The sequence below is a fragment of the Ciconia boyciana genome, chromosome 3 (genome assembly GCF_034638445.1).
Source record: "Ciconia boyciana chromosome 3, ASM3463844v1, whole genome shotgun sequence".
NCBI lineage: Eukaryota > Metazoa > Chordata > Aves > Ciconiiformes > Ciconiidae > Ciconia > Ciconia boyciana.
This window is the reverse complement of record NC_132936.1, coordinates 117290953-117309167: the sequence shown is the minus strand read 5'-3', so window position 1 is coordinate 117309167 and position 18215 is coordinate 117290953. Positions and strand designations below refer to the sequence as shown.

The 18215-nt window shown below is 39.2% G+C and overlaps 1 protein-coding gene across 4 annotated transcripts in view; it reads left to right on the top strand.

Moving 5' to 3' along the window:
• Positions 1-18215, top strand: part of VPS54 (VPS54 subunit of GARP complex) — a 53635-nt gene that overhangs the window by 9990 nt on the left and 25430 nt on the right. For 2 of the 4 annotated variants that reach the window (XM_072857338.1, XM_072857337.1), the window contains exons 3-10: positions 528-689; positions 1552-1793; positions 3234-3312; positions 6275-6309; positions 7628-7759; positions 10459-10844; positions 15395-15521; positions 16559-16666. In XM_072857338.1, the coding sequence (XP_072713439.1) occupies positions 554-689; positions 1552-1793; positions 3234-3312; positions 6275-6309; positions 7628-7759; positions 10459-10844; positions 15395-15521; positions 16559-16666 (1245 nt within the window). In that variant the 5' untranslated portion in view covers positions 528-553. Of the gene's footprint in view, positions 1-527; positions 690-1551; positions 1794-2288; positions 2362-3233; positions 3313-6274; positions 6310-7627; positions 7760-10458; positions 10845-15394; positions 15522-16558; positions 16667-18215 lie in introns of those variants that run through there. The other 2 variants (XM_072857340.1, XM_072857339.1) reach the window with 2 other exon arrangements.

Genomic DNA, 18215 nt, shown 5'->3' with positions numbered 1-18215 from the left:
ACAGAATATCCCACCTGCATCCCTTACCTTTTTCACTGCAGCATGTAACGCACTGTGGTTAAACCTCACTGAGTGTGGCATGCCTCTGCAGGTGCAAAAGTGATCTGCTCCCTGCAGTCACTGAGGATAAGTAGGAGGGAAGAGGAGGTGGAAGGCTATAAATTTGTCTACCCAAGCTTCCTGATATCCGTGAGGAAGTTCCACTGTGACTGCAATAGTTATGGCAATAGAAAGGCAGAAGTGCCTGAACGACACTTTTTTTTAAAAAAAAAACATATTATTTTATTGGTGCTGTGTACAAGAACAAAATATCGTCCAAACCTAGAGGTGTGGGAGGAAACAGACTATGAAGTTACCTTATGCCTTTTATTTTTGTGTTTAAAATAAACTTTCCCCTGTTGCTGTTGAAATGTGTCAGTTAGTGTTGCAGTTAAAAAGTACTATGTAGCTGATGGAGTGTCATTGTTTTGATAAAATCCATAACTGGAAGTTTATTAAAGCCTTGATATGTATTGTTTCTTATTTAGCTTTTATCAAGTGGTGATTTTATGCAATGGCATCAAGCCACAGTTCTTCACCAGTGCCTCAGTCAAACAGCAGTGATGCTTTCTTTAAAAAGGAAATGGATGCCACAAAACGTTTTCGACCTGTGCAGTCACTGCCTGATGTGTGTCCCAAGGAACCTACAGGTAATGTCGGTGTCAAGGAAAGTGAAAATACAGTTAAATTTGCTAATCCATTTACAATTGTTCAGCCAAATTTTCTCGTATACTGGGTGTAGTGTATTAAGCCATAGTCTTATTTCAAAGTATGCTGTAATTCTGCTTTATGCCACCCAGTGTCCATTTGGAGCAATGGGAGAGCCTTCCTATTTGCAGCTTGTTTTTAGATGTCCACATTATAGATAGAATCTTGCTTGTGTGATTCCGCATTATAGCTATGATATGTACTACATACAAGAAGAGGGTATATTCTGTCAGAGCCTGTAAAAGACCTGTCCAGCGTGCTTGGAGTCTAGTTGCAGTACTTCTGTGAAACACCCCGGCACTCTTGCAGTGGGAAGCAAGAGACCAGGACCTGTCTCTAGCACTGTCATAAGTCTCTATTGCTATTGTAAAACCAGGGTTTGGTCACAGTATATAGATGCTGTGGTGTACTAAAGCTTAGTTTATAAAAAGGAGTAGGTGGGGTGGGATCTTATGAAACATAATGCTAATAAATCGCAACTGTCATTCTGATCAAGTTCAGATTATTAAAAATATGTTTGCGGTTGGATTTTTTTTTTTCTCTTCAATAGAAGCTAATGTTGTTGAGCTAAATATATTTAATGAGTGTGAATACACCACTGTGTTCAAAACTTATGTTGGTTAATCTGATAGAAGAAATGCAAGTTAAAGTGTTGCAGAAGGAGAATATCTTGTGTCTTTTGCATAAACAATTCTGATCCACTATGTAATTGTGGAAACATGGTTTGCTTAAGAACCACATTTTAGCAAAAATACAACTTTCAGTTTCTCACCTTAACAAACTGTCTTGTCTTTTGTGCTGCAGGCGATCCCAGTAATTTATGTGCCAGCCCATCTCTAGTTGTGGATCAGCACAGATGGACTATTTATCATTCCAAAGTCAATCTCCCAGCAGCACTAAATGATCCTAGGTTAGCAAAAAGGGAATCTGATTTCTTTACAAAAACATGGGGAGTAGACTTTGTGGACACTGAAGTCACGCCTTCATTCTACCTCCCACAGATCACCAAGGAACATTTTGCATTATACCAACAGGAAATCACTCCGGTAAGAACCAAAATTAGATGCACCTAGTACAGCCAGAAAGAGATTTGAGATCCTTCTAATTAGAGATTGTCCCTGTTAGTAGTTATCATACAGTTAGCTGATAATTAATTTGCTCTTCAGTGCTTGTTGACTCTTCATTAGGCTTTTCTTGTTTTATAATTCAATATTTGTAGTGTGGAAAATGCTGTTTAAATTCTCTCTAGGCAATTTCTTTTTTTTTTTTTCTTTTGTATTTCTGAATACTGTGCTCCATACCAGGGCTTGCAGTTCCTATTTATTCTTTCTGATTATTAATAATTTTTCTGTAAGGATTGTTTAACGATTGGGCCCTACAGTGCAACATAGCATTTTCAGACCTTTGCATCAAATTTAAAACATGACTGTGCACTGCAAGGCTTGGAGATATTTTTTTAAGAGTCTCTAATGTAAACATTTGTACATGAAGTTTTAAAACTATAAATAGGCCTATTATCTTGATGATTTCTTTTGTAACAGGAAAGTTTAAGCTACATCTAAGGACACCAGGACCAGTAGGAGACTTCTACAAACTCTTAAAATACAGGTGTCAGTAAGTATGTAGTATTCTTTCTTTTTTTAACTGAAAGAACATGTAGAAGTCTCCCACTGTTTTCTGCTTCCTTGGTTTGTAACTTTCTTATTGTTTTGCTGTTACAGAATTAGCTGCAGGAAGTGTTACTTATGTAAATCAGTTAAAGTATGTGGAAGGGAATTGTCTGTAACTGATCTATTGCTATTAGTTCACACATTCAACATCTGAAACGTTTAAGAGCTCATCCATTAGCAGTGACTGCGAAATGAAAAAAGGTTTTAGGAAGAGGGAGCTGACCCATGATGTAGCTTCTAGCAGAGATCTAGCTAACATCTGTGTTCTTTAGAAACGTAATTTCTCACCACTATGGTTTCTGGTGTTGTTTACACCTGTGGATGAAATTTGAAGCTCAGCATGATGAAACAAGATACGTGGTTTCAGTAAGGTGCTCATTAGTAAGATGTGAAAGCAATTTCTACTTTGATCCGATTTCATTTAGCAATGAAAAAGCATTCATTGTGTGTTAGTGTGATTTCTGGATTAGACAGCAAATAAATGTTTGGATGTGTAATTACAATTGGTCTATGGTTCTATCTCATTAAGTACAGAGGTTATTACACCTCTTCAGTAACTTTTGTGTTCATTTTCTCTTGAGATGTAAAGATACTGAAAAAACAACATATAGGCAAACATTTCAACCTGTGTTACCTTTCACTTGGACAAACATCATCTGAGCTTTTAAGAGGGGAAAAAAAATTATTGTGAACTTGTCAGAATTATTTGGCTTAATGCAATATGTTTCACTGAAAACGTTCTGAATGTTCTGCTTCAAAAAAAAAAAAATTTTTAAAGCCTCAAAGTAATTCTTTAATATATTTTCTCTTTTACAGAGAGAGAAGGTTCATGAAAGATGCAAGAATATTTGTGCTTCTAAAGATACCTTTGACAGGACTCTGTTACACACCCACGGTACAGTCAAAGCCTTCCTTTAGTTGTTAAAATAATTTCTTTAATGACTACTATAACATACTGATCATCTCCTTTACTTGCTCAGGGACTTCATGTGCAAAAATAGCTGCTGGTGAACAACAATTGAAAACTCAGACATGGTTGACTAGAAGTATTCATGACCACTCCTGATATTTTATAGGTTAAAATGCTTGTGATACCTGCTCTTAAACTTTTCATGGCATGTTTGCATTCATGGCAGGTCATTATGTCCCTGGCAGTGTTTTGTTTAACTTCCTTTTATTTAAGATCCATTGAAACTGTTGCATCAAATTTCTAGCAGCTGTTGACTTTGCAATGAAGAATGGCAGCACTGGGCCATTCCTGTCTCTCTGCCATGAGGATCACGGAATGGCTAAGGTGGGAAGTGACATCTCAAGATGGTCTAGTCCAATGCACCTGCTCAAGCAGGGTCACCTACGGGAGGACAGTGTCCGGTTGGGTTTTGAATTTATCCACAGATGGAGATTACACAACCTCTCTGGGCAACCTGTTTCAGTGTTTGAACACCCTCACACTAAAAGTGTTTCCCTATGTTCAGATGGATTTTTTTGTGTATCAGTTTCTGCCTGTTGCCTCTTGTCCTGTCACTGGGCTCCACTGAGAAAAGCCTGCTCTGTCTTCTTTACACCCTCTCATCAGATGTTTAAAAACATTGATGAGATCCCCCTTGAGCTTTTCCAGGCTAAACAGTCTCAGCTCTCTCAGCCTCTCCTCCTGTGAAAAATGCCCTGGTCTCTTAATCATCTTTGTGGCCCTTCACTGGACTCGTTCCAGTATGTTTAGGTCTGTCTTGTACTGGGGAGGTCAGAACTGGACGCACTGCTCCAGATGTCTCACCAGTGCTGAGTGGAGAGGGAGGATCACCTTCCCTCAACCTGCTGGCAATTCTCTACCTAATGCAACCCAGGATGCTTTGCCGCAAGAGTGCACTACTGGCTCATGGTCAGTTTGTTGTCTGCCAGGACCCCAGGTCCCTCTCTGCAGGGATGCTTTCCAGCCACTAGATCCCTAGTGTGTACTGGTGCTTGGGGTTATTCCTCTGCAGGTGCAGGACTTTGCCTTTTCCTGTGTTGAACTTCATGAAGTTCTACTCTGGTGAGTTCTCTGGTTAGTATTTCTCTGATTACTGTTAGCAAAGACTACCTGGAAAACTTTTTTTGGTGTCCGCAGCTGTAGCAAGGCTGAATTTCAAGATTTTATGGAAGTAGTTCAGCTAATATGAAACTGGACAAAGGAAGGCGAGAGGCAAAATGAAAAAGAAGAGACAAGCAAAAGGAAAAGAAACACTCATAACCTGGAGCAAACTTTTAATATGTAATTTATTTTAATTTATCTTCTCAAAAATGTTAGCATAAAAGGGTTCATTTACCAATCACTGTTTGATCAGGCTTGTCTATATCAATGTCTACAGGTAATGCAGCTAGAAACATTCAGTAGTTTACTCCTTTTGATCAAGTTCTTTCAATCAGCTTTCTTCCTCCTTTTCCACGCAAAAGGAAGCCCCTCAGTAGGGTTTCTCTGTACTTGGTGTCATTTTGGAATAGCTATTCCTGAATGAGTCTGCTTGTGGCACATACTGTGCAAAATAAAAGTTCCTTCTTCAGGCTTAGCTCAATCCATTTTGAAGGAGTCGAGTCTTTTTAAAAAGAGAAAATTACTGTGCCACCAAAGTAACTGGGAGCTTCTTGGATGGACAGTTCCTAGGAGAAGCATCATTTGGTAAACTGAAACACTCTATTTTCTATAGCTTCTTTTGTTAGTGTTGCCTGTCTTCCTCTAACTCCACACTTTCACTTCCATAAGAGTTGGTCTGTCCAAAGACTGAGGACAGCAGGATTATTCCTAGGTTGCCTTGTGTATTTCAATACAAATAAAGTAACAAAGTAAGAACCAAAGAGGTGAGAGAAATGTGGGAGATAATGCCGATGTAGCACTTACCGTGTTTGTCAGGGAGGAGTAGACTGTCCAGCTGAGGTGTATGGGCTTGTTGTTTTTAAATTCCTCACCTTTTCTGGCCTCCAATTTGCCCCCTCTTTATGATGCACACTAAGTTAATGAGTAGGGGAGGAAAAGGGGATTTTGGCTAAACCTTAAAAGTCTGAATTTGCCTTTTCTTCAAGTTCTGCTGGGTTACAATGATGCACCTCTTTTCCCAGCTCAACTATCTTACCCTCTGAAATTGTCAGGTCAGCTTACTTCAAGGGAAGGGCTACTTCTGTGCTGCTTGCTCAGTGTGCTCAGGACTCTGTCCTGAGTCCTCATTCCTCCTTGTTTCCAGCGTTTGTGCATTCATTTTCCAAGTGCTGTGCAGAAGTGATTATATGGACAGCTTCAGTATGGAGCATTAAAATTGGGATGATGTTAGACGGACCTTTTACTGGCCCTTGCCAGTTGACTGAACAGTGTGTTAAGGAATGTGAAGTGCTAAGTAGATTGCTTTGTATGACTAACATTTTCGCTGTCAAAGTAGCCAAGTGCAAGTACCTTTGAATACTCCGAGCACAAGACCTAAACTACAAAGGACAACAGAGTGTTTCAAAGGATCAAAATATTTCAGGTTGGAAGGGACTTCAGAAGGTCTTTACTGCAACTGCCATCTCAAAGCCAGTTCAGGTGTGAGGTCAGGCCAAGCTGTTTAGGGCTTTATCTAGACGGGCCTTGAAAGCCTCCAAGGATGGAGAGTATCTAGTCTCTCTGGGCAGCCTGCTCCAATACTTGATTGTCCTCGTGGTGAAAAAGGTTTTCCTTGTGTTCAGTCAGAACCTCTCTTTTAATTTATAACCACTGTTCCCTGTCCACTCCCTGTGAGGAATCTGGCACCGTTGTCTTGAAAACTTCCTCATAGGGTTTCATAGTGTTCAAGGTAATTGTTTTCCATCGTTTGCTCATGAATGACTTCTTGTATTTTGTTTAATTTTAGATAAATCCAGGACAGATCTGGAACAAGTACCTAAGGTATGGTTCCTGTGCACTCTAAGCTTTTATAAGGATTTCTCACATGTAGTCTTGAATATATGAATGTACTCTCTGTAGAAATTTTGTCCAAGCTGATTACTTGAGCTGATTCTCAAGAGGATCTGCAGTGCTCAGAATTTAAAAATACTATGAACAATCTGCTTTTTCTTTCTTTTTTTTGTTGTTGTTGTTTCCCGTGGTCTTGATTTTTCTCTTACTTAAAGTAGAATATAAATGCCATTATTTTTTTCATCTTTAATAGTTAAAACCTCAGAGCTGGGCAAAATTAGCCACTCTGTGTTCTAGGAGGAAAGGGGAACTGAAGAGTTTGATAGAAGCTTGAATGTTGCATAGCATAGAACTGAGCATTAGGTTTAACTCCTTGAATCCTTGAGCAAAGCCCTCTTGCATATATGCTTGCAGCCTATATGATGTGGATTTTTTGTGACAGATTGACAAAAGACACAACTCCAGATTCTATTTCAGTCTGAATAATTTTTTCTAGGTACATTAAGAAGTCATAGTGTTAATATGGGTCAGCATCTGTGTCCCAGTCATGTAGGCTGTTGCTTGAATAGCTGTCATTGCAATGTTTAAAGTCCAGGAAACAAGAATGTTTGAGTGTGGTGTGATGCTATAGTCTATGTTGAACCTTTTAAAATTACACTTTATAAATACAGGCGAAATGGTACTACTGTCTGCGTGGAAGCTCAAGGTTTGTACCAGTTTGTCAAGTAAAAATAACTTTATCAGAGAGAATTTTACATTAATAGTTCTCTGACGTGTAGTTAATGTTACATGTTACTGACTCTTTCTGCGACTGGCATGTTTGCTGCATTGTGCTAAAGGAGATCAGCTTGAGGCTCTGTTTCCTCCCAGGCAACACTTGCTGCACCCTGACAGCTGGCTGGATCCTATGCTGGATTCAGCTATGGCCCCAGAACTGAGCACATCAGCAGTAGGATGCCCCTGCTATTGAAGAACATTCGCTCTGATCCTTTAGAGGACCCACCTGCAGTTTAATGTTGCCTATATTTTCAGGCTCAGGATGTTTAGATCATTTTGAGTGCTTGATAACCTATGTAATTTTGGAGCTGTGACTTCCACTTTTAGGAAGATAAGACTTTGTCAGATCACAGAAGCTTTTAAGATGTAAAGTTATAAGGTCTGGAATGAATTTGTTTGCCTGGATATTGGTTTTTGAAAAATTAACAAATAAGGTCCCTGTTAGCTTCATGAGACAGGAGGTGTGTTAAACTGGGGAGGAAAATGTAGGGGTGAGAGAGATGCATTTATTTCTTTTGTTTTTCTGTTTCAGATTTTTATGAAACCAGATTTTGCCTTGGAAGATTCTTTAACATTTAATGCCGTTTTACCATGGTCTCATTTTAGTACTGCTGGTGGAAAAGGAAATCGTGATGCAGCTTCCTCCAAGTTACTTCAAGAAAAGGTACAACTTTGATACAAGATGTTATCCATCACAGCTGTTACTTACTACAGAGAAACTCCATTGCTGCTGTTCTGTACTGTTTGTTGAGACATCACTGTTGTGGGGTTTGTTATCTCTCATTTTGCATCAGGCTGCAGATTGTTAGTAACAATGCAGGAAGCATCTTACTGAAAGAGAACTTTTTTCCCCTGGTAAATAAATGCATCTATAAAATCTGGAAAAAAGAATCTGTATATGGCATAATAATTGGCTCTTCATGACTACTGAAACTTAGTGACATAGGTATATGTTGAGAACTTCAGAGATGTGGAGCTATATTTAAGGGAGGAAAAGCAATTTCATGAGAAGGGAAAGCTAGAGGTTGTACACTGTTTATTGCTTTCTCACATCTCAGGAAAACCCCAGATTCAAGGCACTGTGGTTTCTGTGCTAAAAGAAATACTAAATCCTAAGGTTTTGTATGTTAGAAGCTTTCTCTTGCCTTTTGTTGTCATGTCATCTGCACTGATCCATTTTTGCATTTCATAAAGGACTTGAGTGCATTGGAGAGCATGAAAGCAGAACTGTTTCCTTCATATTGGAAACAGAAGTCTTTACGTGGGGGTTTCTTTTGGTGTGGTGGTGGTGGTGGTGGTGTTAGTTATGTAGGCATAGTGTAGAAAATCCCATAACGAATCATTTTTATGGTACAAATACCCACAAAATGCTTATAGAAAATCTACATAATTTTGGAGTCTGTTTTCTAACTTTAATTTTCCCTCCTGTTTAACTTACTAAAGCTTCTGGGAGCTAGCAAGGGGCAGGGGGGAAGTAGTGAGGTGCCTTAAGAAAAAATAACATGAGATCTTCTGGAAGATGTTTCCAAATTTCCAGGAGTTAGTCTTCCTGCTCTCCCTCCAGGTCAGGAGGAAGAGACAGGCTTGCTGGAGGCTAATTTGATCCTTCCTTGGGTTGTCCTCCACACGTAAAGTTGGAGGAATACTTTGGAGTTTCTTGTGGCAGTTGCTGTCTGAAGATGAAAAAGCAGTGTCCAGCGTATGCTTTAAACTCGCAAAGTGAGCCTGGCAGCAGGAGGCTGGACACTCAATGTGGACTTTGAGCAAAGGAGAGTCAGAGCCCTCTCTGATGCAGTGGAGTGAAAATAAGGCTTTGAATAGCTGTGAGCCACGCTCCTTTGGAGAGGTGATACAAATACCTAAAGAGTATAAAACAGTTCTGTTGCCTCCAAACCACATGCCTGATAGATTATTACACTGCTTCATGTTACTGAAATGGGCCCAATTTTTTTGTTTTACTTTTTAAAGGCTCTGAACTGCACAAGGTTTACACTTACCACGTGTAAGTAGGCACCCTGCTGCCATAATTATCCTTAGCTTCAGGCAGTATTTTTCAACAGGATTTGGAAAAAATCTGCCTTAAGCAAATGTACTTAGGCTATTAGTGCTTTTGGACTGCTGCTGATCTACTTGAACAATTTCCCCCTGACATTTTTTCCTCCTTAGTTCCTTCCATGTCTTACCCTACATTGGAACTGTAAGCTCTTTGAGGCAGGTACTATCATTTTGTTCTGTTTGTTCTACCTTGCTTAGCATAGCAAAGGGACCTGAGGCATCTGGTTGGTACGACCACATAAATAAAAGATCATAATAACCCTTTCTCTGATCCCTGTGTCACAGTCTGTCTCAGCTTTTCCTGTGGGCTAGGTGTGTCACAGCTGTTTGGTGGAGGAAGTTTTTGATTAAATGTATTACAAAAAAGATGGGTTGGCATATTGTATAAATCCCCAGTGTATATGCAGGATGAAAATAACTATAAGAAGGAGGCATTCTCCAGCTGATTTTCTTTCCATCTCTGGATAGGCCTTTTGAAATTCAGCATGAGGTTTGAGTGTTTGGCACCTCTTAGAAACCAGGTCATCTAAGTATTAGCATTCAGATGAGCATCCTAATGCCTCAGTCCTTTGAGTTTGCATGTTCAGCATAAGCCAGAACACAAGAGCTTTTTCAGCTCAAATAATCAGGCCAACCCAGTGGCGTGGTAACTGTTTGACATGGAGAATTTGAATTTCACGTTCTAAACATGTAGGCATACTCTGTCTCTGGGAATCCCACAGTGCCAGCGTACAGGAAATATGTTTAATAGGAGCTCCAACTGGTTGGCAAAAAAACAACTGCAGCCAGAGATATCCTGAGGATTTTTCTACAAAGAAGGTGCTACAGCCTTTTAAATGAACAGAGCCATTCCAAAGCCATGTCATCAAGTATAGTTGGGCTGCATCTTTAGCAACTTCAGTGACCCGAAGTACATAGCGTATTTGCATGTGTATACTGTTCTTACTTGCAAGCCAGTATCCAGAGCTGTCTCCTGGTTAATGGCTGTATTGTAACAGTGCCAGTGTGCAGCTATGTGGTACAAAAGCTTGGATATTTGAAGATTCCTTGCTTTTTCTACCTTGTAATTTCAAGCAGGGGGAGGCATCAAGTCAGCCTTCCCAAAGTGATTTTTGAGCTCTTTTAAAATACAAATTATCAAACCACAATGGGTAGTTATTTGCTTGCTAATTTGACAAAGGGTTATAATTTTTATTAGCAAAATTTCCTTGTGATACAAGAAGACAAATACCCTGAAAGTAGATTTGCATGGTGATAAACTTGCCAAGTCATAACAACACTGTTTTTCCTCCTTCATCCTCTTTCTAGCTGAGCCATTATCTGGACATTGTGGAAGTCAATATTGCTCATCAGATTTCTCTGCGCTCAGAAGCATTTTTTCATGCAATGACCTCTCAGCACGAGTTGCAGGACTACCTCAGGAAAACCTCCCAGGCTGTAAAATTACTTAGAGAGAAAATCTCCAAAATTGATAAAGTAATGTGTGAAGGATCGCTTCGAGTTTTAAGACTGTCACTCACCAGAAATAATTGTATAAAAGCGTACAATAAACTGAAGTTAATGGCTACTGTACACCAAACACAGCCCACGGTACAGTTGCTGCTATCTACTTCTGAGTTTGTTGGAGCTTTGGACTTAATAGCAACAACACAGGAGGTGTTACAGCAAGAACTTCAAGGCATTCACAGTTTCCGGTAGGTAACCATCTAGGAAATGAATAAAATGCAACAAGAGCTAGAATGTGTTGAGCACATTATGTTGGCTAAAGGGGTTTGTTTTACCTTTGTTTGTTCATTCTTGGAGGACATAGTATAAAAGGTACAAAAATATAAGTGTGGTATAAGCAGTGTGACTAAATGCATGTGCCAGAGATAATTTTTTTTGGGGGGGGGGGGGGGGGGGTTGAACTTTTAACATCTAGATGCTTTGTACTCAGTTTTTGTCTACAGATGGTTTAGGGGTGCAGAGATGAGAGCCAAGCAGTGGCTGGACCTTCATCTTGCAGGGCTTGTAGCCCACAGCAGGTTTCCAAGTGGTGGTCTGCAATCCTCATGCATGCAGCACCCCAGAGATACAGTTCTTGCTACACAGCTCTGCTCTGGGCCACTGTCTTTAGTGACTGACCTAGGCATGTGGTGTCACAGGAATATGCACAGGCTGTGTGTTGAGTAGGTCAGCCTCCAGCCTATGCTTGTGCTGGAAGAAGCTTTGCAAGCAAAAGCCAGTGCAAAGCTATCAAACCATGGCTCAAAACATGGTCTGAGGTTGACATCTGGTCAGATGGGATGTGTTCAGCCGTGTCTGCTCTTGTGGAGAGCTGTATTTACAGTGGCCAGGGGGTGCTTCCCCTTGCTCCATCTGACTGAGAAATCCAGTTCTATGAGCTGCTGAAGTTGGGAAGGGAAGAAACAGTGTGAAGGTGCTGCCCAAGCTGCTGTTGCTACTATTTTTTCACCTGTGTTTGCTACAGTGATGGGAATTAGTGAGTCCAAGGTCCCATGCTGGCTGCTTCTGTTAACAGTGGATGCTTAGAGCTCCACTTGGGAGATGCCACTGCACTGGGCGAGGTTCCTCTGTGATATGCAAGAGTATTACTACAGTAGAATCCTTTTAGCTGATGTAAAATAAGCTATCATAATGGTTGTATACAGGATAAAAGTGTCATATGCAAAGCTGCCACTGTGGCATGATGCTGGCAGAAGTAGTGTATGTTAAATCAGGTCATCAGCCAGTTGAGGAGCTGTACACTTAGTTTTATAAATTGATGCTGGGGAGTTTTTTGTTTTGTTTAGAGGCTATGTGGTTCTTGCAACCTGGTGGTTCCCCGCTTGCGTAATAAAAACATGGTTGTTGCTCAGTAACGGTAACATGAACGTTCAGAACTTTATACAGTTACTACTCTTGTCCATCTGCTCAGATGAGCTTCTCTTCTAACACCCCTTCTAGCTGGTTCAGAAAAAGACTCAAATTTTATGTAGAAAAGATCTCAGAAAAATTTTTTTTTTTAAAATTACATTAATTTTTTTTTTTTTTTTTTTAAAAAGAGCTGATAAACTATTGGGAGGAAATCTGTTAGAAGCTGTTTAGTCTTTCTTTTAGCTTAGATGGTCCATCTTCAGACACCTCAGTGCAGTTTCTGTCCTCTTTACTGTTCCTACTCTCAACCACTTGATTGTGGTGCACAGCCCTTGACTGAGTCACATTTGTATTTACCTTGATGGTAGTGAGTGTACTTCTACAGCCTTGTGACAACATCAATCAGAATTAGTTGTGTTTTGCAATCAAGTAACCTCTGTGCTACATCAGCAGACTGCAGTTCTGTTGTCGTTGTGATCAGTGTGCGTGATATCCCAAGAATGTGCCATTATTTTAAAATTGCACTCAGATGTGGAACATATTTGCAGGTAAATATTCATCTTGTCTGTAAAAAGTTATTTCAGTTGGTTGGTTTGTTAGAGTTAAAAATAGTGATAGGAGTGGGAAATGTGTCCTCTGCTTTGGATATTAAAGGTTCAGAAAGGTGAATTAAATGCAGCCTAAGTCATCACTCCCACCAGAGATGCAAGTACAGTTGAGAAGCCCAGCACAGTTGTTCCCAAGTCTCACAGTGGCCTGTGTGTATAGTGTGTCTGGAGAAATAATGTGCAATGGAAAGATGGAGATCTTGATAAAACTTCTCAGTAGAATGTTGTGTTTTTAAAAATAGATAAAATTTTTAAAAATCTAAATTGATGCGATACACAAACGCTTCAGCTTTTTCCAAGAAATACCAAATGGATGTTCTTGCTTTGTTCTGAGTAAGAATGCTGCAATTGTCAAGTGAGTTAAATACCTGATATATTTTAAGAAGAGATTAACTTCTAAATCAGTATCTCATTTTTCTAAATAATTAGTATCTCTTTTTTTCCCCTAAATAATTTGTATCTTATTTAAAAAAAAAAAAACACACACAAAAAAACCCAAAACTTGTTGCTTTAGTCTTGTGCGTGGCAGCTTGTAGAACTTGGTTTTGAACAGACAGCTTTAAATTGAGTCATGTCGCAGAGTCATTCAGTGTAAAGCAGTAAGAAAACTATTCAGAGCACCCATATACAAAAATTATTCTCCTCTTGTCATGCTATATGCAGAAAAAAAATGTAATTTGATTCTAGTTATAGCAAATAATGAAAGCACCTTAATGGTGCTGTGAAGTAATAAATTGGTGTCTTTAGGTTAATATCCCCGGTCATTACATGTATCAGTCATAACTGTATGATTATTGCTTGCTACTGCTATAGGATAGAATTAAAGTTTTAGAGCTCTTCAATCCTTTCAAGTTCATCTTTTTAATTTTACAAAAAAAAAAACTTATGTGTTAACTAAATTACAAATCCGTACTGCCAATTTTTACATTGTTTTCACAATCCTTCTTGGGGTGATGGAGATCTAGTGATTTTTTTTTTTTTGCACAGGTATGCTGGCAAACCACAGGCGCCTGGTAAAATAGTTCTCATCTGTGTATTTTAAAAGAATTTTTACCCTGCACTCATAATTGTACATAAGAGAATTGTAGTATTCAGTCATTGAAAGGACCCATTGTGACTGGTACCTCTTAAGAGATCATTGTCAAGGTGTTTCGCTGGAGTATGAATTAAGATTTGACTTATTCTTGCGTGTTTCAGGGTGGAGTGATTTTTTGTTGTTGTTGTTAGGGGCTAGAACATCTTGGGTGAAGTGGTGGTGGCAAGTGCTGGGAACTCTTGTTGGACGTTTCCATACCTGAGGTTTGAGAGCGTAGGTTACGTTGTATTTCAGTGTAGTTAAGCACAGTTACAGAAATAATTTACCAAAGAGCATCTTTGTGCTTACCTAAGTAAGAGCCTTTGTGTTGTGGGTTTTAGTCCTGCAGTAAGTTTTGCAACTTGTCATTACATTGCAAATAATAATCTTTAATTTTTTCTATTGGGTTTGTTTTGAAATGTCCATGATGCAACTGGCTTGGATTTTCGAGAGGCCATTTTTGCTTAAATTAGGTATTTGAAACATGTCCACTTTGTCCATTCCAGCCAGTTCTTGACCAACAATTTCAAAAGCAGACATGTCCTTGGTCATCTTAAAATTAAAAAAAATTAATCTGCTTAACTCAGATCCAGCAAGATTCATTCAGTTCATCTCAGCACTGGCCATGGGGGCTTCTGCATGGAGGAGCCACCCTGGCATTGTGCTTCCTTGTGCCCTGGCACTGACTTTGCCCTACGTGGGCTGCGAGGCTGGATCCCGTGGGCTTCGCATTGGTACAGCAGTGCTCCTACCAGGGAGTGCCAAGACGTTTTTGCTGCTCTATGCAAGCTAACAGTCCAGCTACACCAGCACTGAATTAAAGCCAGCGAGCCATGCAGGTTCATCCTCATTTGTATCCAGGTTTATCTAAAATATCACAGCTCCTGTTAATTCTCATTGGCAAAGTGTCTTTTTCTTTTTTTTTTTTTAAAGAAAAAGCAGTCTGATTTTTACAGATACTTGGTGCTCTCCGCTGTCGATGGAAGTTGGAAAACCTGGAGTGTTTGGCATCTCTGAAATTCCCACTTTTAACTTTATTCTGCTAAAAGTTTCTCTAGCTGCACAAATTTTCAAGACTGGTCGACATTTCTGACGTGAGAAATTCCCTTGTTGTTCTGTATGACAACAGTCTGCAAAATATGATTTAAAATCTGTAATACATGGGGAAAAAAATTCTTAATTTAGAGTAGTGTAAAAATGACAAATTTGAAAACTCTTCTGTGTTCTCTGAAAGCCATCCTGTAATGTAAATCTATTACTGTATCTCAGTCATGTGAATTAAATTTGTGACCACATCAAAAGCTCAAATGTTTGAAGTGGAAGAACTTGCGGACTGATGAGCTGAGGAACTGGACGAGCAAAAGAAGTATTCCTTCTTTTTAACACCTATATACTTACAGGCGCTGAGTATTCTTGGTTCTGGTTCACTTCATTGGGAAGAGAGGTACTTGGCACCTTCCAAAAAAAAAAAAAAAGCCCTACATCCAATTTTTACCCTCCATCAATGTTCAGGTCCATATGTTTTACTGCAAGGTGACGGTGCCTCTGAAAAATGCTCTAAGGAGTGAAAAATTTCAGCCTCCCATTAAGCCACTGTTGATTGCATGGAAATTACCTGCTGTGTGGTTATTTTCTTCAACTGTGAACTGATGATTCATTTTCAGATTGATTATTTAGCTCACATCTCAATGGCTGTTTTTCTTAGGCATCTTGGCTCACAGCTTTGTGAACTGGAAAAGCTGATAGATAAAATGATGATTGCAGAGTTTTCAACTTACGCTCGCAATGATTTAAATAGACCCCTAGAAGATGATTGCCAAATTCTAGAAGAGGTATGTCTGTTATTGAAATAAACTGTCTGATGAACATGTTTGCATCTTTAACATACTTAATCAGCACCAACTAATTCACTAAGGTCTGTAGTAGCAACATTATAATTTTATACTATGTCTCTTCTCATTCAAACCTCCCCCTGCCCCTTTTTTTTGTGCTTGATAAATAATTTTAACTAAACTCATGGAACTGCAATCCAGTCCTATATCCAGTTTCAAAATAATCAGTTCTCTTTTCTCTGAAGTGTATACTGAATTTACTTCATGAACCTCAACATGTAAGTGGAAAAGAACATGGACTCTCATATCTACTTGACTGTAAAATTTCAGTTTTGCAATGAAAGCTTCTGTCTCCCTATGCGTTATGGGTGCTTATATCAAGCATATGGTTGCCCTGAATACATGTTTCATTTGCAGTGTATATATATATATATATATTCCTCATTCCTCTGAAGATCGTAAACATCTGAAGATTAAGCTATTGTGATTGCTTTCTAGCCCGGAAAAGATTTTTCTGGATTTTGCCTGTACTATTATTGAGTAGTATTATTGAGCTAGACCCTGTTAACTGGTTAGTCTTGTTTAATCCATGGGTTTCATGAAATATAGTGAATGGCAATAGCACTTAAATATTCCCATTTCTGCCTCATATTTTCTTCCCACCTCCATGCTGTGATGTGATAGCCCTCTCACTTGTGCTGGTGAAATTGTATTTAGTGTCATTCTTGCTCGGGGTAAGGAAACTCACCAATCTTTAGAAATATCCATGTTTTTAAGCACAAGTGTGTGAGCACAACTGAGGAACAGGTGTGAAAGGGTCTGGGAGGAAGGGACTCCGTTAGCTGGTATTGCCTCAGGGAACTTCGTATAGTTAAATCGTGGCATTAGTCTCAAGGCGCTGGATTGATCTAAATCTTGTTCACCGTGTGTTTGATACATGAACTTTCTTACTGCTGTGCAATTTCTTAAAATTGTCTCTTGTCCTCACCTTGGTATTTTTAGTGTGGTTTTTTAATTTTCTTTTTTCTTCTTGATAGGAGAGACTTGTATCACTAGTATTTGGACTTTTAAAACAAAGAAAGCTAAATTTTTATGAAATATATGGAGATGAAATGATTATTACTGCAAAGAACATAATTAAACAGGTAAGCCAAACACTTCTAATGTATTTGACAAGGTTGCCTCAACCCCCTACAAATTATTTTTTAAGTAGTTAAGAACAGGTCTGAAGTTTTTTGGTGGCTGATGGTCTCTCATTTAGAGCAGCTGGGCTTGCAGACACTAAGGACTTCCTGAAGCACAGAGGTCTGTTTGCAAAAAAGACCTTCTGGAAGGAGTAGGTAGCACAAGTACAGCAGATCACAGCTTTCTCTGTATAATTACCATTGTTCTGCATCCACTGATTTTAGCTTAGATTTTTTCTCTCTCTTAACGCACAGCTTTCCCGAATAGTATAGTTGTATCATAACACTCCGTTTCAAAAAAAAAACCAAAACCCAAACCAAACCAACAAACCCAAACCACACCAAAAAGCACTCCCCTCCCCAACCCTCCAAAAAACAAAATCCCCTAGTTCTTGGTGTAAATACATAAAAGAGAATAAAAAAACTTGCCAGTTGAGGCAATCAAATTCCCAACAAATGCTACGGAAAACATTGCTTGCCTGAATGTTAGCACAGGCCTAGCATAGGCACATGATAAAAGGTTGGAAAGCATCCTTGCCTTTTTCTAAGAGAGCAAGGTGAAGTAATGAAGAATGTAGAAGTGCTTGCCTGTAAAAATTTTATTTAAAAAATGAATCCTTGTCCACATTGCTGTCATCATTTGCCATTTAGGGTAGTGTATCTATCTTTTCAAACCAAAAACCTTTGTCAATAAAGCCAGCTAAAACCAACAAATGAACAAAGTTTAGATGACTTCTTTGGGCAAAAATGCATGGAATATTTTGGACAGTAATATGATGGCTTTTGTTTGCAAACAAAACCTCTAGACTGAACTTTGAGTGTGTGTTTGGTACTTTTAATTTTACTCATCTTGTTTGTTTGCATGCATATGTGAGAATATTGTGCAAGGGGTGTGTTTCTCTCCTGAAGATACATGATTATTTCAGGAGTCATGTTCTGATGCATTATGAGCTACCTCTGATTTGTATCTCAAAGCTGGGAGACAGCCAGGTGGCAGGTTTGCCAGCAGATGAAGACATCTTGTCTTCTCTCCTGTCCTCATAGTATAGCATGCTGTTCAGAGCTGTTGTGAACTAGGTTGGGAACCCAGCTTTTAAAAGTTTGGAGGAGGAGGAGGATGATTATAATAATAATAATAATAATAATAATAATAATAATCATTATTATTATTATTAGGATTTTGTTGTAAGCCAGATTGGCTTCCCCAATCCACTTCACAGTGCAGCCCCATGGTTCTGTTGATCCAGTTGTGCAGGGTGGGTATAGATAACACAGGTTGATGTTGCTAGTAAATATTGTGGCAGAGTTAGAAGACAGACAGTGATGTGCGCAACTGCACCACCATTTCTTGTAAGGACTTGGCAATGATGCGAACTCTTTCTCACTTGACCCCAATACAATTTAAATCACATTAAGCACCCCTGCCCCTAGCTGCTTGTTCTCTCCCGACCTGAAAGCGATGGGATGCTAGGCTGGGTTATTGCCCTGCTGCCTGAAAGATCAGCGGGGG